Below are 12,006 nucleotides of genomic sequence, written 5' to 3' on the forward strand. Positions count from 1 at the left end.
AGAACTCTCCAGACTTTTCCTTATCTGTATCAATCTCTCCCACTGTAGGACCAATGGGAGTCCCTGGTGCACCGGGTCCCCAAGGCATGACAGGCACCCCGGGACCAAAAGGGGATCATGGGCCAATGGGGGAGAAAGGAGCAAAAGGAGAAGTGGGAAACACAGGTAAGTGAAGCAGATTTCACCTCGAGTACCCCTGAAATAGCATTTTTGTAGAAGGAGCTAGCTGTGAAAAAGACTTGGAAGTGTTCGGGACAGGCACAAGCAGGCCCAGAGCTATGAAGGGGCTTTGGGCGGCTCCGCCCTTATGCTGCCCCCAGTCAGCATTATCTGTAGTTTAGTAAAACTGCTCTGTATCTTTAAGACTTGTGCACCTGGGAATTGGAGTCCACGGTTAGGGGTCCCAGAAGCTTCCCTCTGACTGGCTCATTAAGAGTAATTTCCTGAGCTCAGAGGCGCAAAGATAGGAGTTTTATTGTTCTTTTCCGTTTTCTTTGTTCATCAACCCTTACGGCAAGGAGAGGGGAAGCCCACCTCTTCTTTCACCATGGCTATTGAACTAACCTAGATCACAAGATGTAACTTTCCACCCAGCTATCCGGACGATTGTGAGTAAATGATCTTCTGAATGCGTGTGAAGTTGAATAAAGATGATTTAAGCTTTCTTCAGTGGTCGTGCGTTGGCTCACACCTAGAAAGCGCTGGCTCAGCCACAGCTCGCGCTGGACAGGACAGTGAGAAAGAGATGGGCTTCCCCTCTCCTTGCCCCCTTTCTTAAAGGCACAGCCCCCCCCTCAGAATTCCTCCTGTAAATGTTTTTTCCCAATTTTTAAACTTTTTTTTAGAGGTGCACACTCCTTTAAGCAGAGTGGGGGTGACTAATTAGTTGACTAATTTCCACACTGAGCAAGGGGGTTGGAGTAGGTGACCTCTAGGATCCCTTCTAATTCTGTGTCAAGAAACCGGTCTCCTTAAGAAAGTTTTCCTGCCTAAGTGTTACCTTCCTTGACTATAGAAGTCATCCGTCCCCCGTCCCCCCACCCCCCGCCGGTTTATTATCAGAATTTGTTGCTTCGGCTGGCAGAAGTGATTAACTTGCAGCAGCTGCGAACTGTCATCTAAAGTTGTCGACAGCTTGCAATTGAGAGTCCTGTCCTGATAACCGCTCTCTGTTGTTGGCGAAATGGCGTTCCTTTCTGCACTGAGAACTTCAGCCCCACCCCACAGAATCCTGGCTATTGGCCTGGACAAAAGATGGTAGTCCTTTACAAATGCATAATTAACTTGTTTTGTTACAGGTCAGTTCCCAAGTGGCATGGCTAGTGAGCATAGCAATGCAAGAATCCCTCCCTTACTGCTTGCTGCAAATAATGTTAAACAAAAAAAACCCTGTTGATTCCCTGACATGCAGGAGTGCCAACAAATTGCAACTGACGGCAGCCCAGCTAAAGGCTTTTAGTGCAAGTGAGAAGCAGAGGGTGGTTGGCCATTGCCTTCCTCTCCAGAGCCTTCCTTGGTGGTCTCCTATCCAATCACTGACCCTGCTTAGAATCTGACAAGATCGGGTGACACCATACCCAATTCCTTCCCTCCCAGTTATCTATCTTATATTTTGCTAGTAGAAGACACAAACGTAACTGACAGCACAGAGGAGATACTCATCATCAGTGTTCCCTCTAAGCTGAGTCAGTGTGAGCTAGCTCACAGTTTTTTTTATCCTCCGGCTCACACGTTTTTGTCTTAGCTCAGGAAGGGATGGGCTCCAGAGCAAACTAATTTATGCAGGGAGCCAAATCGCTCGCTCACAACTTTAGTGCCAGGAGCTCACAAAGTAGAATATTTGCTCACAAGACTCCACAGCTTAGAGGGAGCACTGCTCATCATTTCCAGCAGTGAAACCGTAAAGCTCCACCAAAGGTATAGTCCAGAGACTGGGGGACACGGGGCACAGGCTAACTTAGAATCCCTGCACACATCAGCATCCTTCTGTGTCAGGCCCAATGTGTGCAGCCCCTAGGGAAGGGTCTGTTGCACATGATATGTACTCAGAATGTCCTGAGGGCAGTCCTCGACATCTCCAGTCAACCATTTCAGGTGGCAGAGCCGGGAAAGACCAATGCATAAGATCCTGGACAACCACTGCTCAGCAGAGTGAATGCCATTGAATGAGATGGACCAACAGTCTGGCTGGCCGTAAGACGACGTCAGTTTTTCAACTAGGTCAATGAGAGATGTAATGAATTTTAATCAAACCATCCACCCCTGAAAGGTTCCTCTGAAATAACGTGTCAAGGGAGTAAACATATAAGGTTGTCAACTCCCACTTGGGGAATCCCTGGAGATTTGGGCAGTGGACCCTAGGAAGGGTAGAGTTTGGGGAGGAGACAGACCTCAGTGGGGTGGGGCACAGACCACAGTGGGGCACAGAGTCCACCTTCCAAAGCAGCCATGTTCTCCAGGGGGGATGCATCTCTGTCATCTGGAGATCAGTTCTAATTCCAGGAGATCTCCAGCCCCCACCTGGAGGTTGGCAACCCTAGAATGCAAAAACCCTTTTAGACATTTTGGGGGGGATTTCGGAGGCACTGCTAAAGTACATGCCACAGTTACTTCTGCACTGATTATAGTCGTTCTCAAAGATCCACATCAACTGCTGAAGGGATTTCCAGCTGTCGTCGTCAACAGAAAGTACACCGCAGATTGTCTATGAAACATGTTCATCTTTCCAACAATGCTAGAGCAAAGGGGATACCTCTTAAAACTTTTGGTCATGTTTTTCATTTATTTCGTTTTGCCTTCACGTCCGCATGAACACGTGAAACTGTGTTCTAATGAATCAGACTTCTGGTCCGTCAAGGTCAGCATTGCCTGCTCTAGTTGGCAGCAGCTCTCCAGGGTCTCAGGCAGGGGCCTTTCACATCACCTCCTGCCCAATCCTTTTCACTGGAGATGCCAGGGGTTGAACGTGGGACCTTTGGCAGGCAAAGAAGATATTCTACTACTGAGCCAGGGTCACATGCAGTGTACTCTCTAAGCTGAGTTTGTGTGAGCTAGCTCTCCGTTTTTTTAGCCTCCAGCTCACACATTTTTGTCTTCGCTCAGGAAGGAGGGCTCCAAAGCAAACTAATTTATGCAGTCGCCAAATTGCTGGCTCACAGCTCCAATGCCAGTTGCTCACAAAGTGGAATTTTTGCTTCACAAGAGGGAGCATCGGTCCCATGTGTTGTCATGAAACCACAGAACCAGACAAGAGATTACAGAATCCAATGGATAATGGAAGCCACTCAATAACTTGGTGATTTGATATCTCACAACAGGATTGCAAGGAGCAACCGGAATGCCGGGCCCAAGGGGGGAGACGGGCTCTCCTGGTCTAAAAGGAGAGAAAGGTTCCATAGGAGAAAAGGGAACACAGGGAGAAAGCGGCCTCACCGGTGAGTAGGTTAATGCTGCTCTTAAATAAAAGAGCTCAGTAACGGTTGGGGATATTTATTTACTACATTTATTTTACTTGCTGAGACTCAAAGCAGATTACACTGTGTAAATCGATACAATCGATGTGAAGAGACATCTAATAAGCAATGTGCTAGGACTAAGATCACAGAAATCGGAATAAACATGGCATATTAGACACGATGCAAAGTACAGATACAATGCAGAAAAATGGTATTACATCAGTAGAAAACAATGCAGTGACAACAGAGTAATACGTGCAGCAAATGCATAGAAAGTCCCATACCCAGTGGTATAGTGGTATAGTATGTCCCCTACACAGTGGTATACATAGTGGTATAGTTCTCTACACAGTGGTATACTGGGATAGTATGTCCCATACACAGTGGTATAGTCAGAGGTCATTTCGGGGGGAATCGTGGGGGATCGCAGTTCCCCCGGGTGAGGTGCGAGGGGGCGGGCACACGACGAAGCCCTGCCCCCTGCTTCCGGCCGCCCCGCTTCCGGCCCTCATTCAGCCAGAAGGAGGCAAGAGAAGAGGGAGGGTAAGTTGCTTCCTCCCCACCTCTCCCCACCCCTGCCTGCCTGGGGCCAGGGAGGGCCTTGGCGGGGCTTCCTCTCACTCCTGTCGGCCTTGCAGGTCCACCATCGGGCCCCTGATGTCAGGGGGTGTGGCATATGCTAATGAGTTATGCTAATGAGTTCCCCTAGCTCTTTTTCTACTAAACTACCCCTGGGTATAGTCCAATACACAGTGGTATAGTCCCATACACAGTGGTATACTGGTATAGTATGTCCCCTATAGTGGCTCAAGTGGTTAAGAAGCTGAACTGCAGGCTGTGGAAGGTCAGTAGTTCAGCAGTTCGAGACTCGGGTGCTGCATGATAGAGTGAGCTCCCCCGTCTCTAGTTCCAGCTCCTGCCAACCTAGCAGTTCGAAAGCAAGACATTGCAAGTAGATCAATAGGTACCACTTTGGTGGGAAGGTAACAGCGTTCTGTGTGCGTTGGTGTTTAGTCATGCCGGCCACATGACCACGGAAACGTCTTCGGACAGCACTGGCTCTTCGGCTTTGAAACGGAGATGAGCACCGCAACCCTAGAGTCGGATTCGACTGGCTTTCGAGCAAGGGAACCTTTACCTTTTTATGACATTTATAGGAACCCCACACACACACACATTCTGCCACAATAGCTTTGTTCATCTGTTTAGAGCCTGAAGGTGCCCTCTGCAAAAGGGCAAGATAATCAACTGCCCATACATGTAGATTCCCCACCTCAAGGAATGGCCTGTGTATTTGATACCAGGAAGGCTCTCACACGTCAGTCATTCCACTTACTTTGCAAAATATGGTTGTTCATGGGAGGAGTGGTGGTCCAGCAGACATGAAGGTGCCAGGGTCCTCTTCACTTCTTACTGGCCCCATTTTGTATTGAGGTGTTCACAACCATGAAACTGGGATTAATTCGAGCAGCATCAAGGAACTATTTGCAAATCAGGTGAAAGTCTAAATGTTTTTGTTTGTTTGTTTTAATTCACACATCCCAGTAATAGGATATCAGGACGTTCAGTGAAATTATCTATTCCATCATCTGATCTGGGGAATGTGGGTTTTTTAATATGCGGAAGCAAAGATTTCTGTAGAAATAGCAGAGGTCATTTCGGGGGGGAAAGCGGGGGAACACAGTTCCCCCGGGTGAGGTGCAGGGGGCGGGGCACATGATGAAGCCCCGCCCACTGCTTCCGGCCGCCCCGCTTCCAGCCCTCATTCAGCCAGGAGGAGGCAGGAGAAGAGGGAGGGTAAGTTGCTTCCTCCCCACCTCTCCCCACCCCTGCCTGCCTGGGGCCAGAGAGGGCCTTGGCGGGGCTTCCTCGCACTCCCGCTGGCCTTGCAGGTCCACCGCCGGGCCCCTGATGTCAGAGGGTGTGGCATATGCTAATGAGTTATGCTAATGAGTTCCCCTAGCTCTTTTTCTACGAAATGACCCCTGAGAAATAGGGCAAATGGTTTCTGATCTTCGATGCAGCAGGGCTAGCCCCACCACAGGGCTAAGTGAGACTACTTTGGGGGTGATTCGAGGACAGCAAATTTTAAATTACTTTGTTTTAATTTTATGGAAATCTCTTTATCTAAAAAACGTTTATAGATCCACTTTTCTTCCGGAAAACTGTGAGACAAGGTGCGTAAGCGCCAATAAAACCAATGCAGCATAACAAATTTGGGTTGCCCATCTATAGCTGAACCAAGTGGAGGCAGCCTTCATTTGGGAAAATATTTGTTAGAATCAAAAATAGATCTCTTCTTGCACCAATTTTGCAAAAGGGGGGGGTGATCACAAAAAGACCTGGGATGTGCAGCATTCCCTTAATTTGAAATAAGTCTGGTTCGACCTTCAGGACAGCATCATCTTGCCAAAACCAATTGGCTACATAATGACATCACCAAATCTCGTATGTGATTGCTGATTGGCTGGGATCACTTTTTTTTTTTTTTGAGGTGCATAAACACGTTACACCGTCTTTCAAATCACAGTCTTCCAATACACAATACACAACAAAAACATAAACTTTAAATTAACAATAAAATAACTAAAACTAATACAACAAATACTACATTAGGGGTTATTAAATTAACCAACTTACTTTCAGGAGATTAAGATAACGATAATTTGTGGACTGTGTATTTCCTTCAAGAATCTCTTCCAATTTGATTAGAATTGGATACCATCTCTCCAAATAATAGGAAGGTCCTAATGAAGGATCTTTATCTGCTAAAGAGTCCGAGATTTTATCCAAAATCAAATGGTCCCAAATTCTAGAGTACCAATTTTTAATTAATGGTTTATGTGTTTCCTTCCAGCATGACGCTATCGTAGTCTTAGCTGCCGTAAAAAGTATCATTATCAGATCTTTCCTAATCTGTGGAATATTAACTTCTTGCCAGTAATTCAATAGTATAATCTCTGGTTTCAATGGAATTTTATAACCAGTTAAATTTTCAACTTGAAGTACTATATCCTGCCAAAACTGCTTGATCACTGTACACTCCCACCAACAATGATAAAAAGTTCCCACATGACCACATTGTTTCCAACACAGTGGAGATATTGACTTGTTTATACAATTCAGTTTCCTTGGTGTCATATACCAACGTGTTAACATTTTAATGTTCTGTTCTTGTATATTAAGAGATTTGGTTTTGTACACATAAGAGGACCAAACCGATTCCCATTGAGTTCTAGTCCATTGGAGATTACAGGCTGGGATCACTTGAAGGGGAGCAAAGGATCAGAGAAAACAGCCGGGAAGAGTAATGAACAAAAATATAAATGGAAGAGTTAGGATTTTATTGAGTGGGGGGTCCCCCCCCCACTGTATTACTTTTGACCCTCAAAGCCAACCTAAGGAATGTTCAGTTCAGTCACCCTGGAACCTCACTGTGAATTTGGACTGCCTGCCTCAGGTCATGTCCGCGTCTTCATTTTCAGAGCAGTCTCGACACCGTCTTTCTTTATGCTGGCGTGATGCTTGTTTCAAAGTGGTACAAGAAATTCTTCCAACTTGGTCAATTCAAGTCTTCATCACTAGGTGGCGCTTTCGGGGGGGGGCTTAGAGTGCATTGTAACCAGATCCAGTTGAGCTGGTGAGATGCTGTCTCAATGTTCCCTCTAAGCTGAGTTAGTGTGAGCTAGCTCACAGTTTTTTAGCCTCTGGCTCACAGATTTTTGTCTTAGCTCAGGAAGGATGGCTCCAGACTAATTTATGCAGTAGTCAAATCGCTCACTCACAACTTTAATGCCAGCAGCTCACACAGTAGAATTTTTGCTCACACGACTCCACAGCTTAGAGGGAACATTGTAAATCACAACGGAGTCGAAACCATAGGGCAATAAAATAACGCAGACAGCAGAAATTATAAAGGTACAGTAGGAGAACGAATCCGAAAGAGATGTAGACATCTTTTTTTGAGAGAGAGCGGGAGTGTCGCCAAAGCAGCAGAAGATATCAATGCAGATTCGGCCTCAGACAGCAAATTTCTTTGTTTAAAAGACCCCTGCATTACTCACTAAACGACCTCCAAGGTCTAAGCAAGTCTCCTCTGAAAACGGGAACACATCTCCCCCGAAGAACAGTGCTTCTCACTTGAAGAGCATTCGGATAAATTGAATTTTGTGTCATATTCTCTGGCTTGCCATTTGTTTTTGCCGGTGTAGCAAAATATGTTGGGGGGCCGTCTTTACATGTCTTCCATCACCTGCTATTATTATCTCGCAACTCATTGTCGCTTTATCATTTCCCAGAGGTCAACCTCATGAAAAAACAAGTCAGCGCTTTGCAAGGACAGCTAACAATGTTGCAAGCCGGTCTCGCCAAGTTCCAAAAAGGTAAACAGCAGAGGGATAACTTCACTTTCATTAATGTTGAGGGGTCAATCCACATTCTTGTCATCATAGAATCACAGAGCTGGAAGGGGCCATATCTAGTCCAGGCTTGTAGCTATGGTGAGGCTTTTGGGGGGTTTGCTCCCTTTCTTAAAGGCACAGCGCCACCAGAATTTCTCCTGCAAATGCTTTTTTTCAATCATTTTAAAATATTTTTAAAGGCTATAGCTGACTCATTCCTGCACTGAGCAAGGGGGTTGGAGTAGGTGACCTCTAGGATCCCTTCTAACTGTGTGCCAAGAAACTGGTCTCCTTTAAGAGAGTTTTTCTGCCTAAGTGTTAGCTTTCTTGGCTACAGAACCCATCACCCCCACCTGCCGTCTCATTATCAGAACTGTGGCTTAGGCTGGCAGAAGTGATTAACTTGCAGCAGCTGAGAACTGTCATCTAAAGTGGTCGACAGCTTGCAGTTTAGAGATCTATCCCGGTAAAAGCTTTCTGTTAGCTAAGTGGCTTTTCCTTCTGCACTGAGAACTTCAGCCCCACTAGGAAACAAGAATTGCCCTGCAAGCCGCAAAATCCTGGCTACGGACCTGATCTAGTCCAACGCCCAGCTTAGTGCAGGATCAGCCTAGAGCATCCCTGACACATCATTTTTTTATCTAGATATCTATACACCACTTTTCCTCCTGAAAGGAGACCCAACATGACTTACCTTCCCTCGTTAATGTTATCCTTACAACAACTCTGTCAGGTGGGCTAGGCTGGAAGGAGATGACTGGCCTGAAGTCACCCAGCAAGTGTCCATAGCAGCGGGGGGCTCTGAAGCTGGATCCCCCCGGTTCGTAGTCTTACCACTGCACCAAGCTGTCTCTATATGATCTGTGTTTCTGAGGAGCCAGGAGGAAGCACACGTAGATACCACAAGAGGTGCTAACTTCTAGGAAGCCCGTCGAAGCCTTATTTCAGCGAATCTTTCATCACACATGATGAAGGCCCTAGTGCGTCCTCCCAAGCAGGGATGAATTGCACAAACGAGCCCTTGATTCATTTTTCTCACAAAGGTCTCACTCTTATATTCTAATAGTCGAGTCTGGCCCAATCTGCAGAGATCTAAATTTGAGGGTTGGGGCCATGCGGACCAAGAACGGATAGTTCTGCAAACTTGGGGGACCCCCCCAGGTTTGCAGAAAAAGCTGAAAATGTAAATGAAATACGTTAGGGGGGGTTAATCTCCCCCCAAAACCAGGAAAATCGTCTGCACCTGTGCAGGCAAAGCTCCAGTACTCCTTCAACAACTCTACTGCAGAGGCAGTGAAGCACAGGTGTGTGGGGGAGGGGCCCCTGCTGCTGAGCTGGTGAAGAGACCAGGTGGGCTGGCGATGTGGCAAACCTGCTGGGTGGGGGGGAGCCGGGCAAGTAGCCGGGCAAGCCGCTAACACGGTGAACCGCCTGGGGGAAGGGGCCGCGTGAGCCACCAAGGCAGCAAATCTTGGGGGAGGGGGGGCCAAGCTGCAGCTACCAAAGTGGCAAAGTTGCCGGGGGGAGGGCAAGTGAGGCTCCCCGAGGCAGCAAAGCTTCCAGGTGAGCCCCCAACAGCTAATGCAGAAAGGAAGAGTGATAAGGTAGAAGAGGCAGAAAGAATGTCGCTGCAGCTCAGTGACTGAGCCTCCGCTTGAGACGCAGACGGTCCCAGGTTCAATCCCCGGCATCCCCGGTTAAAAAGGACCAGGCAGGAGGTGATGTGAAAGGAAGAGTGATAAGGTAGAAGAGGCAGAAAGAAAGTAGCTGCAGCTCAGTGGCTGAGCCTCTGCTTGAGACGCAGAAGGTCCCCGGTTCAATCCCCGGCATTCCCAGTTAAAAAGGACCAGGCAGGAGGTGATGTGAAAGGAAGAGTGATAAGGTAGAAGAGGCAGAAAGAATGTCGCTGCAGCTCAGTGGCTGAGCCTCTGCTTGAGACGCAGAAGGTCCCCGGTTCAATCCCCGGCATCCCCAGTTAAAAAGGACCAGGCAGGAGGTGATGTGAAAGGAAGAGTGATAAGGTAAAAGGCAGAAAGAAAGTAGCTGCAGCTCAGTGGCTGAGCCTTCGCTTGAGACGCAGAAGGTCCCAGGTTCAATCCCCGGCATCCCCTGTTAAAAAGGACCAGGCAGGAGGTGATGTGAAAGACCTCTGAGACGCAGTCAGAGTAGACAATACTGACTTTGATGGACCAAGGGTCTGATTCAGTAGAAGGCAGTTTCATGAGAGGAGTGACAGTAGACATGGGGAAGAGGGGGGAGAGAGAGAGGATCAGGGAAGGCTTGGTGGTAGAACATCTGCTCTGTATCTGAAAAGCCCCAGGGTTCAATCCCCAGCATCTCCAGTTAGAAGGATCAGGGAGCAGGTGATGTGAAAGACTGGAACCTGGGCCCCTGAGACAATAAGGCTGCGATCACACGCGCCTTTAGATCCGACATAGCTGCGAATGCCTGATGGATCTAAAGGGAGTGATCAGACTGCAACATCTGGGAAGCGTCCCGCAGTCATCGACAACCTGTGCTGCTCCACCATGGAAGCGGAGTTAAAAGACACCGGGGAAAGTCCAGCTCTAAATGGGTTCCGATGGGCCACGGATGGACTTTCCCCTGTCTGATCACACAAGCATGCACTCATGCAGAGCTTTTTTTTGTAGAAAAAGCCCAGCAGGAACTCATTAGCACAATAGGCCACACCCAACAACAGAAGCTCATTAGCATATCCAGCCACTCCCATGAGAGCAGAGCTCATTAGCACATTAGGCCGCACCCCCATGTTACCAGAAGTGTCGACATCCAGCCACACCCACCTTTTGCTCCTTATTCTGTTGACCTTGTTTGTTGTCAAAACCCAGGGCCTTTTTTTGTAGCAGGGACTCCTTTGCATGTTAGGCCACACACCCCTAATGTAGCCAATCCTAATGAGTTCCTGCTGTTGGGTGTGGCTTATTATGCTAATGGGTCCCTGCTGGGCGTGGTCAACTCGGGAGCCAGCCGGAACTCCGTTCCTGTGCGTTCCTGCCCAAAAATAGCCCTGCACTCATGCCGTCAGGATGGTCTGATCAGTCCATCCCGATTCGGCGCCGTTTCCCCCCCCTTTGCAGTATGCACATAATCACATACACCACGGGGAACCCTCAGTGCAGAGGTGAAATTCCTCGTTTATGCACATGGGAAACCGACAGCAAGAGAACACCCCTGACTCATCCGCGCTGGCGTCTGAGCACACAGAGTGACAGGCTGTACCCGCAGCACAAAGGGGATGTGTGATCTTGCAACCGTGGGTCAAATTCCTCTGGGGGGAATAGCCCCGCCTCCCCACCGCTCCAAGTGGCGCATGTGACCGCAACCTCATGCTCTGCCTGGCTATAGGGCAGCATCGTGCGTTGACGTTCATATCCCCACACAGCCACACGGCCCTTTCGTGTAGGATGATTATGAGGATAAAAGGGAGGGAGGCTCCTTGGAAGAAGTTCAGGACAAAACACGAGACCGATACAGTTTCCCTCATCCTCTTGGCTTTTCAGCACAACAGTTAATGCAGCCGTATGTCCCCTTTTCCTTTATTCCAGTCGCGGCATTCCCGAGTGGCCAAATTGTGGGCAACAAAGCCTTTGTGACCAGTGGCTACGAAGGCAACTTTGACGACCTGAGGCAAAGGTGTCTGCAAGCGGGCGGCCAACTCGAAAAAAAAACTGAGAATGCTGCCATCCAACAGATAGCTATTATCCACAAGAAGGCCGTGTTTCTCGGGATAAATGACATCCAGACGGAGGGGAGATTCAAGCACCTGAACGGCGATGACGTCACCTACTCCAACTGGCAGCTAGGGGAACCCAACAATGACAAAGGGGCAGAGAACTGTGTGGAGATCTTTGTGAACGGCAAGTGGAACGACAGGTTCTGCGGGGAGAACCGGCTAATACTCTGTGAATTCTAGACCACCTGCCCTGCCATGTTCAATACAGTTGCAGGGAAGACCACACGGTTCTGAAACGACATTTGCCTTTTATGGGTAGACGCTAAAACGATCGTGATTTTGTTAATCCAATTGATAGATATAGTCCAGTCGGTAGACATATGCATGCGTAACGTAGCCGGTAGCAAGTACTCTGATCAAAAAGCAGCTCCATTTTGCTGCCAAGACTTTGATCGCA

At 48.1% G+C, this 12,006-nt stretch overlaps 1 protein-coding gene across 1 annotated transcript in view; it reads left to right on the top strand.

The window, feature by feature from the left end:
- Positions 1 to 11,789, top strand: part of LOC107114877 (pulmonary surfactant-associated protein D-like) — a 62,486-nt gene extending 50,697 nt beyond the window's left edge. The window contains exons 5-7 of the mRNA XM_015416482.1: positions 49 to 165; positions 7,754 to 7,837; positions 11,422 to 11,789. Coding sequence (XP_015271968.1) covers positions 49 to 165; positions 7,754 to 7,837; positions 11,422 to 11,789 — 569 coding nt within the window. The remainder of the gene's footprint in view (positions 1 to 48; positions 166 to 7,753; positions 7,838 to 11,421) is intronic.
- Positions 11,790 to 12,006: the final 217 nt, after the last annotated feature.

The sequence above is a fragment of the Gekko japonicus genome, unplaced genomic scaffold (genome assembly GCF_001447785.1).
Source record: "Gekko japonicus isolate JY-2015 unplaced genomic scaffold, Gekko_japonicus_V1.1 scaffold2308, whole genome shotgun sequence".
NCBI lineage: Eukaryota > Metazoa > Chordata > Lepidosauria > Squamata > Gekkonidae > Gekko > Gekko japonicus.